This window comes from Ctenocephalides felis, unplaced genomic scaffold (genome assembly GCF_003426905.1).
Source record: "Ctenocephalides felis isolate EL2017-DRISC unplaced genomic scaffold, ASM342690v1 CF-g0.4_SCAFFOLD_03571, whole genome shotgun sequence".
NCBI lineage: Eukaryota > Metazoa > Arthropoda > Insecta > Siphonaptera > Pulicidae > Ctenocephalides > Ctenocephalides felis.
Window position 1 is genome coordinate 15,275,499 of NW_020539725.1, and position 19,279 is coordinate 15,294,777.

The 19,279-nt window shown below is 28.8% G+C and overlaps 1 protein-coding gene across 1 annotated transcript in view; it reads left to right on the top strand.

The window, feature by feature from the left end:
- Positions 1-14,556: 14,556 nt before the first annotated feature.
- LOC113385682 (B-cell lymphoma/leukemia 11B-like) overlaps positions 14,557-19,279 on the top strand; it is a 6,854-nt gene continuing 2,131 nt past the window's right edge. The window contains 1 exon segment of the mRNA XM_026623526.1: positions 14,557-14,581. Within this exon segment, the coding sequence (XP_026479311.1) occupies positions 14,557-14,581 (25 nt within the window).

Consider the following 19,279-nt stretch of genomic DNA (forward strand, 5'->3'; position numbering starts at 1 on the left):
AAATTAAATTAATTTAATCCAACATGAAGTACCAGTGTTATGTTATACCGTTTAAGAGACTTCAATTTTCAATATAGTGTGGGAATTGAGACTCATCACTTTATTTAAAGCAGCTCTACATTTAGCATCGCTCATATTAAAAATGTATATGCATTTTGGAGTGAAGAGTAATTTAAAAAACAATAATTATTATTTTTAAGCAAAACGGTAAATATTAGTATATTTTATTAAAAAAATTTAGACATGGGTACAGGACAACGTCTGTCGGGTCATCTAGTTTATACAATAAAAAAATAATAAAAAACTATGTAAAAACAAACGGTTAGTAGTATGTAAACTAATTCGAGATAATATAAAATACTTTAAAAAGTTGCTAATTTTTTGACACGAATTAATGGCGTTCAGGTATATTTTGGATAGTCAATTCTGGTTACCAGCAGCTCAAATATAAATATAATATAAATATATATGTTTAGATAAACTTTCGTAATACTATAAATTTCTTAATACTATAAAGTTATTTATGATGTCTAATAATATTATTAATTTATTTTATTAGCATCACAGTTTCCAATACGTCTTTGTTTCAACAAATGTATGAACAATTGTTGATTTCTCACAGGTGGCGTTTGTTTCACAAAGGTTGTGAAGCTTTTGATGACTGAAGGAAATGTATACAAAGAATAATATTATGGTTTCTTGTAAAGCCTCTGTACCAGACATAAAATAGATTAGAGATGATGATATTATTATAATATTGACCTGTGTTGAGTTAAAATAATAATTGTAGATATGCCATCCTTTATCGGGGCTTCAAGTCTTACTGATCAAAATAAAAATTCAAAACCAAATTTGTCAAACAATATTAATCTAATTGTACTAATAAGAAATAATCTCTTGTTAAAAATCATACAAATATTAAATTGATTCGAATGCAATTATTTCTCCTAATAGAGAACCTATTTACCCAACTTCATATTTATAACATTTATATTCCCGTAGGGTAGTTATAGTAATGAGCCGAAAATCGAAAATGAATTTTTTTGTAACAGTACGGGAAGTTCTAGCAATTTGCCTTAAAGCACGATGCCATACATAACCAGTTTTTTTTAAATTCCTGGCAGTAGTTTTAGCTGATACCCTTTCAAATATGCTTATAGATCAATATGATACATTTACGTCATATTGTACTTTATTAGTATCGAAAATGCAAAAATATCGTTGATACCATGAAGAAGTTATTTTGGTAGCATTCTTGTGCTAGGTGCCGATTGGCAAAACTTTGATCCAAAACTTTTAATGTCGAAGGAATACCATATTCAAGAAATTCGGTTAAAATGGATAAATGAATTTTAAAATAAACTGTGCATGATCAATACAATTTCAACCCTTCTATGAATAATTGTTACCATATTTGGTCAAAAAAAATAATAATCTACTTTTTATGCTGCATTTAATTTTGAAATCAGAAAAATTCTAAATATAATTCATTTTGATTCTATTTTATAATTTTTGTTGTAATTAATAAGCACTAATGAATTATAAACCTAATTTATTTACTATATAATATATTAATTAAAAATACCTCAAAATAATAATGCCAAATATCGTTTGGCACAACAGATTTTACTTTTTCTGGTGATGATTAACGTGGATCCTCTTCAAAAATTTTAGGAATATCAAATATCTTGAGGGTCTGTTTGATTGTTTCTTTGTCCTAAATGGTAATGTGATATTTAAAACTGTCCATAAATAGCCCTTCTTCACCCAACAGAGCAAAATCATTTATCAAGATTTCTAAATCTACCAATATATTTCTGTACTATTTCTTAGGATTTTAATAAAAAATTACAATATTGAATTGACCAGACAACTTGTTAATAAAAAAAATATTTGTTTATATATCGCCTTTGATTAATATTACATTTCTTTGAATAATATCATCAAAAGCAATAAATTTAACGTAAATAATTTTTGTTCAATTTGTATATACTTTGTAGTATTGTAGGTATAATTTTTAAGTCTCATATTTTAAATTTTAATGAACCTTTCCTCTATTAGTTTAGATAAAAATGTCTTTTCAGTTAGAGACCAAGCAGACAAATCAGGAACCGACAACACCATAGCTTTCATTTGGGTTGGTTACAAACCGGAATTTATAATATATAAATCTATCGATCGAATTTCAAAGATTTAAAAAATATTTTTTTCGCAAACAAAATATTTCTCATTATAGATATACAATGCCTGTTTCTTCTTCGGCCAGATAAGATAAGAAGTAGTGTTAACAATAGGTATTGTTGTATCAATCAACCTTAACGACGTAAAAAATCTATGTGCGGCCACACATTTTGCCATTACTAATGACACAGTTGAATATTAGAATAAATTCAATTTGCATATGATTAGTTGCAAATGTATATTTACATGATATATGAGCATTGGTCAATAGCATAGACTATATTGTTGCGCAAACATTGAATTGTCGAATCTAATTAAAATTATTATATAGTTATTCTTAATTTTTTGAAGAACAATTAGCCAAAATCGGCATGCTAATTTCATATATTCTCGACGTGTCAAGTCATTGTGTATCCTTTGATTGGAAAACAAAAATTGGAAAATGATTGCCCACGTTTTAGCCACAAACACTGAACCGATTTCAAATATTCAGAATTTGTTTGAAAGGTATTGTTGATATCATGCAGTTTCTATTATATATATATATATATGTTACGGTAAATGTGCACTCTCGGTGAATGTGCACATTCACAGGTGAATGTGCACATTCCCCAAAACGCTAGGTGAATGTGGCGTGTTCTCAAACAATCAAATTAAAACAATGGTGTACGTGCGTACTTGGATCGGTCTTATGAACATCTCGCGTATTTGACGCATGCGCAATAAAGAATATGCGCGAAATACGTCAAGCATGTTACAAATTTTGTACCAAAATGGTGTAATGGTGATAAATGATTAATAACATTCTGTTGAAGATTTGTTCATTTTGATCAAGATATATAATAGTATTTGAATAGTAAAGTAGTGAATCGTGAATAGTGATAACTGAATAGTTAATAGTAAATAGTGAATAGATATTAGCAAATAGGGAATCATTATTAGTAAATAGTGAATTAAGAATAGTTAAATAGGTAATAGTTAATGGTTAAATAGTTAATAGTTATTAATTAAATAGTTAATAGTTCATAGTTATAGTTAATAAATAAATTGTTAATTGATCAATAGTAATAAATAATGGGTATTAATATGCATATGACTAAATAATTAATATAATATAAATATAAATATAAATATAAATATAAATATAAATATAAATATAATATAAATATAAATATAACTCTAACTCTAATATAAATATACCTCTCCCTCTCCCTCTCCCTCTCCTCTCCCTCTCCCTCTACTCTCCCTCTAAATCTCCCTCTCCTATCCCTCTCCCTTCCCTCTCCCTCTCCCTCTCCCTCTCCCTCTCCCTCTCCCTCTCCCTCTCCCTCTCCCCTCTCTCTCCCTCTCCCTCTCCCTCCCTCTCCCTCCCTCTCCCTCTCCCTCTCCCTCTCCCTCTCCCTCTCCCTCCCCTCTCCTCTCCCTCTCCCTCTCCCTCTCCCTCCCTCTCCCTCTCCCTCTCCCTCTCCCTCTCCCTCTCCCTCTCACTCTCCCTCTCCCTCTCCCTCTCCCTCTCCCTCTCCCTCTCCCTCTCCCTCTCCCTCTCCCTCTCCCTCTCCCTCTCCCTCTCCCTCCCCTCTCCCTCTCCCTCTCCCTCTCCCTCTCCCTCTCCTCTCCCTCTCCCTCTCCCTCTCCCTCTCCCTCTCCCCTCTCCTCTATATATATAATATAAATATAAATATAAATATAAATAAATATAAATATAAATATAAATATAAATATGAATTAGTATTCACCCCGGACGTGCGCACGCGCGCGACTTGAACTCACATTCGCCAAATGAGCCGGTAAATGTGCACATTCACCGGTGAATGTGCACATTCACCGAAATATGCACATTTACCGTAACATATATATATGATTTAGTAGTTAATTTTGATGTTGAAATATATGAGTGAGTTCTTGAGGGCTATACATCAAACAAAGAAAAGCCAAAGATTTATAAAATAATCTTTATTTCCATTTGGATATATATATATATATATATATATATATATATATATATATAAAGTAGATCGACCTTCTTTTACAAAAATTGATAAAATAAACAAAAATTGAACGATATAACTTGTTTCATATATAAAATATTTTCAAAATACTTCAGACATTTATCAGATATATATTAATGCCGAGAATATAAATGAATTGACTTCAACGAGCTACTGTTGAATTTTTTCTATTTATTTCTGGATTATATTTAATATTTATTTTATTGCTTTTGTCTTATTTAAAATATTACTAATTCTAATAACAGATTTGGTTTTCAATTATTATTTAGTTTCATTTTATTTCTATCTAAACAACACTTGACTAACGAGATTAGTTAAGGTCTTTAAAATCTGTTCAAATTAACACCAGATACATAATTTAAAATCTCGAATTTCACTGTCAAGAAATCTTATAGCAGAATCAGTGTCGCACAGATGAAATTGACCACATGTTTCGGCCACACACTCGCAAAGTGTTTCGTATAAAATAAAATAAATAACACCAGACCTTGGAAATCCATGGCTATAATAATCCAGCAGAAATATTTATGTAGATACTTGAAAATTTTAAAGCAAAATGTACTGCATCTGCATCTGTAATCTATCTGAACAACCAGGGTAGGATGTCAAATAACTTTACTTAATAAAAAAATAGGGTAGAGTGGGAATTAAAGTTCGAGGATAAAGAGGTCCACCGATATATAAAAAAAGTAAAGTTAGATTTTTTTACAAAAATATTAGAAAGTAAAGGGATAAAATTGTATAACCAGCCATCGCCTTGATTCTTACGAAATTCCTATCGGGAGAAGAACTGTAATGTTTGAAAATCCTTAATAAAAGTATTTTCTATCATTGTTAGTTTTTTTGGATGTGAGCACTGTTGCTTAGTTTAAGTGACATTAATATAATTTTTAAGAATACGTTAATTAATTGTTTTATTAGATGTATTGCTAACTTTGAATTAGATTCAACCATTTTTTATGTAACCTATATAAAAGCTTAGACGTGGGTGGGGTAAAAATGATCAACTGATCTTTTACTCTGGCAAAGATGTAAACAATAAAAAATAGTTAACAGAAAGGTAAATTAAATCTAGAAAGCAATTTTACAAGAGATAAATTAAATAAATATTCCAACTCTGCTAATGAATATTTCTGACAAAACTAGATCAAGGTTATATACAGTAAAAAATGTACCCATGAAATTTATATTTTGCATTATAATTTTTAAGTATACGTTAATTAAGTATTTTATTGAATGTATTGTGAATTTTAAGTTAGATTCAACAGTTAGTTAACCTATATAAAAGCTTAGACGTGGTTATGATAAAATGGATCAACTAAAGCTTTACTCTAGCAAAGATGTAAACAATAAAAAATAGTGAATAAAAAGGTGAATTAAGTTTAGAAAGCAATTTTACAAGAAAAATATGATTAAGTTTCAAACTATTATATCAAATAAAATTATGATTTATTTGTTACTTTGTTACAACTTCATTACTTATAAATGTAGCATTACATATCGAAATTTTTACTAAAGCAGTTTTTGGAATCTGATATAAATCGACGTTCCTTCAGTATGATGAACTCGCATATCCGATGACCGTATCTTTTTAGTTTTTGGGATGGGCCTGATGGCGTTTTGTTTGACACTATGTAGATCAGCGAGCCGCTTGTTTGCTCAAGATTGTGATTTTATGATTCTATCCCCATGTGTTGTTTCTTGAAAAAAAAAGCATGTCTGAAGATAAGAACTAATTTAAGAGCCCTGACTCGAGAAATAGGCCGATTGTTAGTAACCGTATGGACATACATATTAGGCAATTTCATAAAAATCATAATCATTGATTAAGTTACATTGTTGAATAATTGTTGAATAAATCAATACATACAATAGACATAAGATAAGTAGAATATGTATAGAATCCTACTTTAAACCAGTCTCCCAAAATTATAAACTAACAGTTCATAAATTAATCTTGTATATTGGATAATATTGGAATATTGGAATTATTTACTACTAGTAAACTTTAGATATTGAAATTTTTTAATTTGATGGATGGAAATATTTAAAACTGGTGATGTGTGGCATCGTGTCTGAATACAAATTGCTGGTACTTCCCGTACCTTGATAAACTATTCGAGGAATATTGAATGAATATTAAATTTTCAAATAGAGTATTATAAATAATATAACTCTCATTATTCTTATTTTATAAATAAACGAAACTTAATCAATCGGATTTAAAATGAAGAGCATTGTCTACTATATATTTCTAAGTATCATATTAACTAAATTGCAAAATTATTTGAAGTATATAAGTGATATTGAAAACTTTAGCACTTTTTGCTCCATATCTCCGAAGCCGCTGGACCTGTCTTTTTCAAAAACTACCCAGCACGTCTCCTCATTAATGGGATCGAATGTTTTTTGAACCATTGAAATGGGATAATCCGTACATACACACACATCCATTGTTTCTGGAGTATGCCAAAATGTTCAGAAACCTCTGAAACATGAAGATATGCAAAAATTTTCATTTTCGATTTTTGGCCCATTACTAACTTATCATACGGGAAGTTAATAAACATTCATTTCGTTTTGCTGAAATTAGTCAAAAATACGATTTCAAATACTTGTACTTTAATAATTCAATAAAGCCAATTATATTCAGCTATAAAATTATAGAAAATCCGGCAGCATAATGTGAATATTATGCGTTCTAACAATTTGTTATTAAGTGTTCTTTTTGGCTTGTGACTTTTTCATTCCTTATTCTAACAGATGAACTTTTGACTAATTTTAAGTCACACTAAAAATTAACTTTTAAAAAATCTACGCAAAGATACTGTCGAATATAAACAATATTTATTTATCATTATGTCATTAAAACTTTTATTTTGTCTACAAAAAAGCATTAATTAAAGTTTTTGTAACTATCTTGAATGTGCAACAATAGAAGTGAGTATGTATTTCACACTTTTTGGAAAAAAGTTTAAACAAATGCAAAAAAGCATTTTGTTATATGTTATTTTAACCATTTTCCAACATTATTTTTAGATGAATATGATGCATTCAAAACAACTGTTACAAGAAATATTTATAATAACGTAATAATTAGTTCAGTTATACCCATATATTTTATTTAAAATGATATTATTCAAATCTTCAGCATCAATCTTTGTGTTTTTTATCATTATTAGAAGTAATTTCGATCATTCAATATTTTATTCTAGATCTAATCTCAATTTTTATGCTATTTTTTTATTCTATAGTAATTTTTATATTTGTCCTGAAATAGACAAGTAGTAATGTAGAAAAAAAAAAGATTTTATAAACACAAAATCTTCACTATTGTCATAGATTTTAAAAATTGACTATAAATTATTATTTATTCCATAAAGCACTTGCGACCGTATAAGGTGTTATTCATTAAAAATCTCTTACTTATGCAGTTTTATAATAAAATTTTCAACATATATATATATATATATATATATATATATATATGTATATATATATACAGTATTGAATTAAATCTACGCGAATACATAGTAGAGGGTGCGTTCGATTTTAACCGTGTCTTGCGGGGGTGTGCGCGTTGGCGTCACGATACATACCGCGCCATCTTATACGGAGTAGCTGTTACTAAAAATTAGAAACTAAACATTGTAAATATAAAGAGTTTATATATTTATTTCCTATGCTCTATGTAAAATTATGTAAAATAACACCAAAATTTGGCTATATACTATTCATCTAATCTCAAACGTCTAAGATGACCAAATCTACGAGTATATCCTGTTCTTTACACGCCTTTTAGCAGCATAACACAGCCCTTAAATGATGAAAATATTATTATTATTAGTAGAAATGAATAAAATCCTGAAAACGTTAAATCGTTAATTAATTATTGTTATCAATAAAAATTCAATTTTTGTGTATATTCTTACAGATAAAGAAACATATTCCTATTCATAGCTAAATTATAATTTTGAATTTTATATATAACACATTTGTATACCAAATATACATAAAATATTTTAAATTGTAATTTTGCATCAAAGCTTTACTCGAAGTGGGTTCCTTCACCTTCCTTTTCATAATTGTGATAAAGCTGAAATAGTGAAGAATATCTATCTTTGCACTTAACACTATTATTTTTCTTACAGATCTCATAAAGGAACTACTATCTTTATTGTCGAGTTCATTATCTTCTATATCATTTTACTATTTCATAAATATAAAACTTTTTATAAGTACTAAGTGATTATCACTGTATGTGTGAGAGATATCATAACATACTTAATAAGTATTTTTTAATATGTTATGTCATGGTATGTTTGGTTTATTACAAAAACCTACATCCTAGAAAACCGATTTTCGAATAGCATTTATCCAAAAACCGATTTTGAACGGCTTTGAGTTTTTTGTGAAAAATCTATTTCCTCGAATTCCGAATATTCCATATTCGATATAGATAGTTTTGACTAAAATTATTTACTGTTATTTTATTGATAATATTTTTTCAACCAATTTGGTAGAACAAAAAATTAATAATTAATCAGGATTAATTAATTTTACAAACAATTAATTATTTGTTTTTTGTGCACAACTTTTACCTATAAGGGTGAAAATATCTTTATCATAGGAAAACGAAGAATGTTTATCATCAAGATTTACAGCAGTATTTATCAACCTTTTACAGTTGGCTGCCAGTATTTTTTGCTGAAAAAACTGTATTCGAATTTATAAGTTTTCTTGAGAAAATCAGTTTTAAAAACCGACAGACCCTAATACTTGTTCTAATAAAATAAAAATTTATTACGTGATTACGTCAAATTCCCTCAACGTGTTTGTCATATAATTGAATAAACTACCTAATTTGATTACGCTCTATATGTTAAATACCTCTTAGTCATTTTGCTGAAATCATTTATCACACCATAAACCTCTTTCGCCTACATACCTGTCTCTACTACCTGTAAAAAACCAACCCGATTTACATACACTCAATGGAGTAATGACGAGCAAGAAGAATGTTAAACACCTCATAACTATCAGCGTAATTTTTCCTCATTTCCTTTCTCCATCGCTTTCACTCTCATCCGAGCTTTTCGTTCTCAGACGCTTTGCACTTATTACTCGCGAAAGCTCTCATCGCGAATGAGCTTTAAATTCTTAAAGTTGAACTTTCGTTTTTTACGCGGCCGACGGCGTGCGATGCTATGCGATTCGCTAAACTTAGGGCTGGTAGATTTATAAAGTTTATTTGTAATTTTTATTCGAAATTATAATATAAATTTTTCGTTAAAAATTCTGGACAATATATATTTCAATGTCTAAGATTGTTTTACAATTAATTTTACATTTTGGAAAACTTTTTATTCATAAAATCTTATTAAAAACATTTTTATCATAATTTGTTCAATTTATACATATATGGTGGAGCGGGGTCAAAAGGTCCTCTATTAACAAGGTTTACCACCATTATCTCAAAAACAAGTAAAGTGTCGATTTTTTAACGATGCTACTTTAAAGTAGAGAAAAAATAAATCGGGCAATTGCAATCAGGAGTTAAACGACCACATTGTCAAATTGTCTCAAAAAGGAAAGTTTCGGTTTTGGTTTGGTTTCCAATACGTGAATATATTTTTTAAGTATTCGTTATTTTATTTCTTTATAAGATGTATTGTTATTTTTAAGTTAGACTCAACAGTTTTTTATATAAACACTAGAATAGTTTGCATGCGATTGGGGTAAAAAGGACCACCTAAACTTTTACTCTGGCGAAGCGTAAACAATAAGAAAATAGTAAATAAATGTGTAAAATATGTTTATAAAGGCAATTATACAAGAGATGATTTAAATTAATAGTTTTTAAAGGACCACTTAAACTTTTACTCTAGCGAAGTGTAAACAATAAGAAAATATAAATAAATGTATAAAATATGGTTATAAAAGCGATTATACAAGAAATAAATTAAATTAATAGTTTTTCTAACGCCGATGTTAAATTTTTCTAGCACAGTTTCATACGAAAATTGTATCTAATGCGAGCTTCATAGAAAATATACCCATAAAATAGGTATTTCTAACATAAATTGTATTACATAGGTAATACCTCATTTGTAATAAAAACATCTAGTCTGATTATAATAAATTAAACAGAAATAAGTGCTGAAGTAATAAAAGTTAATAAAATTTTATGTTTATTATGTTTAAAAAGCATATTTAGATTATGATCTACAATGAAGAATTGGCTGGGAGTCAGATAGTTGTTTGTTGGATGTGTGTTAAAATTGGTTTGGTTTTCACAAAAAATTCAAAATCATGAAATTTCAATAATAACATTTTAGATTATTTTAAGGTTTAATATGTTTAAGGTTTACCTTAAGTAAAGAATATTATAAGAACATTATTGGTTTCGAGGGAAAGAAAATTTGTCATGTCACATTAGTCATAGCAGTTCAAATTACTACAGCATTTGTAAATTTTTATACAATAAAACTAAATAGCATCACTCGTAATTCCAATCCATTCAATAAATTTATTATTTATTATTCATTAGCCCTAAGTCTAAATTTCTCGTGGTACGAGTTCAATGTTTTGGTTCGGAAAAACGAGGGAAAATGAGTTTTCTTTACGTCTGTACTACCTACTACGAGTGCCAAGCGAGTACGCGGAATTAATTATGACGTCGGAAAAACGGCGCCCTTGATATCTTCTCAAAGTAGCTGTGTTATTTTTATTTTTATTTGGCTTTGTGTGTGTTCGCAGATTCGCTTATTATTATTCAACGCGAGTTAAATCAAATGAGGAGCTTTTTGAGAATTTTATTGAATACGGCTGTTTTGATTCGGGAATGTTTTATTTATTTAATTTAGGGATGTAAATGATCTTTTAGGAGGATATATAGTATATGCATCACTTAAGCCTTATTAATTAAGGTAAACTTAGGTAACGTTTTTATGCTGTTTCTAATCTATTACTTATTATTAGAAATGCATATAGGTTTTATATATTCAAAATAGTGTACATGTATATAGGATAAGGCGGGCACAAAGGTCCAGTATCAGTTTGAGCAATTATATTGTGAAAACCACACCGATTGCATCATAACAAAAAACACATATCAAACAATCAACTATCGGACTATTGCATGTGAATCTTCCATCAAATTTATCATTGTAGAAATGTGTTTTTTTTTGCTATTTTTCAAAAAATTGTCACCTGGTTCTTTTTACCCCTTAATCGAAATTAAACGAGACTGCCAGAGGCCAGAAAGTCTAATATCTTATTTTCAATTTTAAACGAATTTCACAAAATAATACAGCTTATAAAACAATTGAATACATATACTTAAAAATTATACTATGGTATCTAGTTTTATTTTTCTTCTTACTATATTTAACTTTTTTCTTTTAACCTATGTAGATTAATCAAATGGCAATAAGAGATAATATTTTAATAAGTATGTAATTTATTGTATCTAATAATAAAATGTAAAGAATCATAATTTGCCATGCAGGTGATTAAATTTATTTCCAGCTTGTATGTGGCAGGTATATACATACTCATGACAGGAACAAATAATGCGATAAAAAACAGATAACATTAATTGCTTAACGACCGCCATATGATTCATACATCTTTATTTATATTTCACACTTTTATACAAAGATATATTGTGTATCGGTTAATTAAATTAATTCATAATTGATACTTCAAATACTAGATAAACAACAAATGTTTGTTTTGATTGTCGTGCATTTTTAAATATTTTTTGTTAGATTAGAATAATTTGAAGTGCAAATTTCCTTCATTAATTGCGCACGTTTTAACTTATCTTATAACGCATTGTGTTACGACATAATTATGAAATAGGTTTGTAAATTCTCTTTTTTTTTCATTTTATTGTAGAAATTATTTTTAAAACTATTGTGTATAATTTCTCCCATATTTTCGGGAATGTTAAAGAATCTGAATTTCGGTTTCGTTGCTTGTCGGTCATTATAACAGGACATAATTTTTTAAAAATGGATCATAATAGATGATAGAAAAGGTTGTCATTATATCCTTCTACTGGATATAGGGTAAGGCGGGGCAAAAAAGTCCAATTTGACGAGAAAAACAATTACATCACTACAAATACTAATTCCAGCTAATTCATAATTTACAAAAATATTTTTTGCATTTTTTTAAAAATTAGTTTCTTGGTCCTTTTTATTCCATAGACGGGGTAAAAAAAGACAAATTGGGGGACAAAAGAATCTATCACTTGATTTTATTATTTTATCATTTTATTGAAATGTTTTATAGAATAATAGCTACTAATAGAATGCGATGCGGTACAATTATTAGGTTAAACAACAAAATATAAAATCATACCTTGTATATGTGTTTTTAAACATAATAAACAGAACTTTTCATCATTTTTTCTTGAAATACAATCAGTACAAATAAAATGAATGCAACTTCGGTTTGAAATAACTATTTCAGGTGCACATTTTTATTAAGATCGCAGTGCATTCAACTTTCGTAAGAAACTTTGGAATTGACTTGGAATAATTACAAATTTGTGAAATTGCTCTTTTTTACTTATTTTCTATTTTTAGTTACTGTTTTATTAACTTCCCGTAGGGCAAGTTATAGTAATCGCAAAAAAATCAAAAAATGAAAATTTTTATATATCTTTACGTTTCAAAACCTTCTGAACATTTTGGCATACTTTAGAAAAAATGGATGTATGTGTGTGTGTGTGTGCGTGTATATGCGGATACAACATTTTGTCGACGATTTCGGTAACACGGATGAAGCCATTTGAATAATTCAAAAAACATTCGATTCGTATTGATAAGGAGACGTGCTGATTAGTTTTTGGCGAAGGCAAGTTTAGCCGTTCCGAAGATACTGGGCAAAAAGTGCCAAAAACGGTAACTCAGTTTTTAAGAGAACGGATCGTCCGATTTGAATAATTCAAAAAACATTTTATTTGTATTAACTGAGTAAAGAACTGTTCAAATTTTTGGAAAGTCAGGTGCCATTTGGCGGTCAAAAATACACATTAGGCATATGCACATCAAATAATTAGATATTTTATAGAGATTTTAACAATAAGTATAAATTTTGTTTACATTCCTATGGGTTCCGTACCAATGTTTACGCGCTAGACGGCGACGCGGCGCTTAGGCGGTTCGATATTTCGTCTTTATGCAGTTAAAGCAGTATGATTGCTTTGAAAAAAAGTTCAGAATTTCCAAAATATTTCAAAATAAATGATTTAAGATAGAATGATTTAAGATGATTTAATATGGTTCGAAATTCTATTAAAAGTTTCTAATCATTGATCAACTTTTATTGATTATTATTGATTATTTTTAACTACTCGAATTTTGAATTGCGGTACGGGAAGTTCCAGCAATTTGCCTTAAGGCACGATGCCTTAATTGCCTTAAGACAGAATTTCACTTACAGCTAGTTGGTGTTTATACCTTGCGAGTGTATATGTTTAGGTATTTCTGTTCACTATTTTAGATACAACTAATCTTATAACGACATTTGAATAATTTTCAATAATCAGTAAAATGAATAAAATAGATAAAAAATAACTATATCTTCTATATTATCGGTCAAACTCTAACTATTTGCATCTATTTCCACTTGGAATGTTCAACCCTTAATTTTTTTCGACTCAACCCCATCGGTCAAGTACAGTAGTGTCCCACTCGCCGATACGTAGCCCATGTCCATCGGCACACTATTGGCCGATTCAGCCAGAACGCCGGCCCAATCGTGCTGTCCGGTTCAGGCTGACCTTATCTTAAACCCGCACACAGCCGTAGAGCGCCCGAGCTAAGTCGTAGCGTTCGGCACAAGAAGTTTGGGGTAGTAGGGCTACACATGAAACACACACGTGCGCAGGACACCGTTAGACGGGGACCGATATATGACAGAGAGAAGTGTATATCTCTGTCTTGTTTCGGCACACGGTATAGTACGCGTACGACCCTTGGCTAATGTCGAACGATACCGAGAGCCGGTGCGGAAACAGCCGAGCGCGCTAACCGAAGAGAGGGACAGCGGACCTAGAACGCTGTCACTGGGCAAGTATCGTCATATGCGGACGACCGCTAAGGGTGATCGCACGATTCACATGCGCTCCGCATAAGTAAATCATAATTAATCACAGGATAGTGTTTTTATCAAAATGTTGTTTGTGAGTGATTTATCATCAACAGTGACAATAACAGACTGACATACTATGTTTGTGTCATAATTTTAGTGTAGTAATTTAAATAAAAACTTTAGTTTTACGCGAACTGTTTATAATAATTTAAGTGTGTAAGTGTGTTAATTACTAACGGCCGTCAAAATGAGGATCAAAATGCCGGCAGTTAGGATCGCTCAAGGTGAGTCCTTTACCACGTTACTTTCCTAATACATATTCCTCGTGTCTTTAATCAATCCACCCCCAGAAGGGGGTGATGATTTTTCTCCTGCGCGATATGAAAAACAGCGAGTTTGCGTTTCGGAAAACAGCGCATGCAAAAATGAATCTAAGTGGGGGCGTACGGTTCGCGCGATCTCGCTAATAAAGAAAAATAAATTAAAAGTGCCAGAAGAATCAAGCTCTCGCTAGTAAAGATACGCGAAAGCTCACGATAGGAGCTTTAAAGTTTTTAATGAAAAGTTTTGTTCGTTTGATATTATGATAGTTGGAAAATTTGAGTGGATATAGTTTTTACATGGATGTGACAGATTTCTTCTTAATTTATAGAATGTTCTAATATAGCAAATATTATTATCACTTGTGTAAGTTAATTCAATGCTGTGTTATTTTTTGATTTTAAAACAACGTATACTTAAAAATAAAGTTATTAAAAAATTGAGTGTATTGCTTTTTACTTGAATTTACGTGAGTGTGACAGATATTTGTTAATTTTGCAATTTAATATAAATATCTTTTATATTCACTCGTGGTTCAATATACCAAATATTATTATTACTTGTGGCCTAGCTAATTTATTGCTGTGTTTAATGTAAAAACAGTAATATTTAAAATAACACATTATAAATTTATTTATAAAAAAAATGAATGTTACTCTTCATATAGACGTGCAGATTTCTTCTTAATTTTTGTATTTATTTTTTTATTCTATTCACTAACAGATATCATTTTTACTTATGATAGTATTAAATTTAATACAGTGTAAATTTTATTTGATGTAAAAAATGACGTATACTTAAAAATAAATTTATATCTCATAAAAAGGGATATTAAATATTTCACTATATATAAAATAAAATTTAATCAAAGTGCTATAAAACTTGCCTAACAGTGATTTGTCCCACATGTAATAAAATTGTGATATTAACTTTAACTTGTATTAATTTAAGTACATATAAATAAAAAAACTGATTGATTCGAATGAGTAACATAGAATATAAATTTAATACTTTAGTATTATCAATAGGTTTTACATTAAATAAACCATAAGTTTTATAAACCCGCACATATTATTTATTATGGTGATCTATTAAATAAGTGAAATTAAAATACATTTATAATTGTTTAACTTCTATAAAAAAAATAACATATTGTTATTAAAATATTTAAATTAAAATTTTCATATATCTTCTAAATCATAATTTATTTTTAAATAATAAAGATTTATTTATCACCCGCACAAATTATTCATTATGATCATCTATTGCTCGAATAAGAAGTATATTTATTATTGTTTAATTTACTACAAATTAAAATAAAATTTCATATTAAGAACTAATATTTAAATTGAAGTTTTTTCAATGATCATCAAAATCAAAATTTATTTTTAGGCGGATAAATAGAGTGATGAATTTTTGAAATAATTATGGTGATTAGTATAATACCTCCCTCTTTCTTAAAAAAACTGTATTAAATATTTACTTTATTGAACTTTGAATACACAACAAAGAAATTTATTTTAAACGTTTTATAACATTTTTTCTTGCTTAAACTTTTTTGATGTAATGTGTGGACTTTCAAAATTTATCAAAGTTTAAATTAATTTTTAATATCTGATTTCATTAATTAAACTACTTATTATAGAAAGCTTCGTTTGATGTGAAAAATATACAACTAAAACTTAATATTTTACTGATAATTTTGTGCGTAATTGATATTTTAATTGCATTTCCAGGAATAACATCTTTAATAAAAAAATATGAAATATATTTTGATATAAATGTTTATGTTAAATTAAGAGTAAATCGTTAAATATAGAGTAAATTTCAAATTTTACGAATTTCTTTTTCTTTGTTGTATTAATGTTAAAACCAAAAAATTTATAAATGAAATTGACAATTTATTTTTTATCTACATTTTTTTACAAATTTTTTTATTTATATGCATATAAAATAAACTAACCCATATGCTATGTATAATATTGAGAAAACCGTCGGCGACTGCTCCGCGCAATGTTTGTCCCATGTTCAGCTTTTCGCATTGAGTCAACTGCTAACAAAACAACTTACGTACTCCCAAAATATATAATTTGATAGGGATGCTGGTCCCGTCACTATTTTAGTTCAGAGTTCGAAATAACGGTCCTCTGGCAGTTGTTCACTACCATATCATTATGAGCTCAATTATAGTATGTGCTATAGAACTTTAAATGTAAGATACAGATCGACATTCACTAAAACTGGTACGAAAAAATGTATTTAAAAGCTCATGCATGGTTAAAAATATATTTAATTGTGTATCATAAAACGTGCTATCATCTTATAATAATCGATATAAATAATCGATAATTTATTTTTGCTTATAAATGTATTACATTACTACTGCAACTTTTTAATATAGTATGGTGATCTTTAAATTGACCATTTTCTTTTATATTTTTGTTATGAGTCATTTTCCAATATATCATATCTATCCAGGATAATTTTTACTCTGTCACATACTTAATGAAATTAGTTGCAAATTCAGCGTAAATCATATCGGAATACTTTATTTATAGAACAATTAGAACTTACCTCACGCGTGCAATATAGATAAGATAAATGTGTCGTATGTTTTAGACATATTTGCCGCAGTTTGCAATTTTTAAGGAAACAGAAAATTTGCTAATAGACAAAAGTTAAAATTAGTTTTATTTATACAATTTTTTTTGGTTAATTTATTGCTAATCCATAGTCGGAAATTTGTAACAATCTATTGGAATTGTGATACTGTGATTTTTTTTCAATATATGTTTATTTAAAACTTGTAAATTGTTACTTAGGTATTGTAATTATGTAGTCAATTTTTATTCTTTAATTGTTGTTTGCTATTTTGGAATTAATTTGTGTTTATGCAGGCGTTTTCCGAGTTTTGGCTTTTTTCGCCTATAAACTGAGTTCGCAATCTGAGCATTTTATCTGATAAACTAGGTTTCTTAGGCGTTCTGAGTAAAATTTTCAAAAATGGAGTTATTATGTATATATATATGTATATAATATATATATCATATATATAATATATATTCATTATATCATTCCAAATATTATAAAACTTCTTGATTTCTCATAGAAATTAAAATTCTGATCCAAAACTAATCAAATCTGTACAGATTCATATCATCCTCTAACTTACTATCTCGGTTCCCTTCAACCCATATCACCCTTTGCACAGGGTCTTCAAACCCAAAAAAAGTTCTTAAAATGGTGGACCTTGGCACGAGGACAAGACAACTTACACGCGTACTTAGGTCACGCGAACTTAATTTACATGAATAGCCACGTGACATAGGAACAACCCTTATAAAGATTTAATTTAGAAGACTCAGGTGTCATCATTTTAATTCGGGCATCAGGTAAAGAACCAACGAATCCAATGTTTGGCGCGTGCTGGAAATTGATGCTTAAATATGTAGTATCAACAGAATTTTAAAGAAAACTTTTGATCAATATATTTTGAAGTATTGACTGCAATCACTGTCACTTCTATTATCGACAAAAAATATAAAGAATGCTGTTTTCATGTATAGACATTTATCAATTTAAGATGAAAAGCCGAGATCATCTTCTAAAATTGCATTTCTCTCTCACACTCACAGTTGTATGGTGAAGCAATTAGAATTTTAATTGCCGCAGTTAATTACATGAAAATTCTTTAATTAGATACACAATATCTGAATATCAGAACCACCAATCGACCGCCAAACAATGAAGGCGTTAATGAAACAGATGAGATGCCACCTCGCAGTCGTAAAGCTGTTTCCGAAGGCAGTGACGGCGGATTTTTCAGAGAAAATACTCCAAAAGTTTAAAATTTTATTGAAAGAAGCTATTTTATAGATCAAAATAATATTTCGACACAATTGTTTCAGAAAAATATTATTTAAGGGCAAACTTTGTTTAGGAGTTATCAAATTAATTGACAATGATTATTTTGTGCCTAGTTGCTTGTTAAGTGATCCTCGAATACCTATTTTTTTTGGATCAAGAGTTTTTGGCTAAGGAGGTATTCTGGTCCACCATTTCTAAAAAATCGAGAGTTTAATTTTTTTTTTTACAGAAAAACAATATTTTAACTTGTTCGCAGTTCATACGATTGCAACATATTAAGTAGATGGGCCCTAGTCAAAATTCAATTTTTAGAATTACTCCCTCATCACTTTCTATAATTAAAAGTATTTTTATTTTTTATTTTAGCTTGTAAAAAAATATAGTAAAAATTGTATTTACCTTTGTCACAGTCTTTCAAAAAACGTCAAAAATTCAAGCCTCTAGACAGAATACGTCTTTAATACGTTCACTGCCAACCTTGTGTTGCCATTACTTTCCTTGTGCTAAACTTCCTAAAAAAATTAATTTGAAAATTTGCTTTATTTGACTTAATATATACATTGATTTTTACAAAAATACACATTGTATACACCTATTCTGGGAATATCATTATACTATCATAATATAATATTGTTTGCATATATATATTTGTTTCAATTACTTATATAAGTATGAAAAGAGCTATTAAAAACATACTGCCATCAAAAACATACTCCCATCAAAAACATACTGCCATCAAAAACTAAACTTCCTTATTTGTTTAATATTAAATAAATGTTTTCTGGACATAGCTA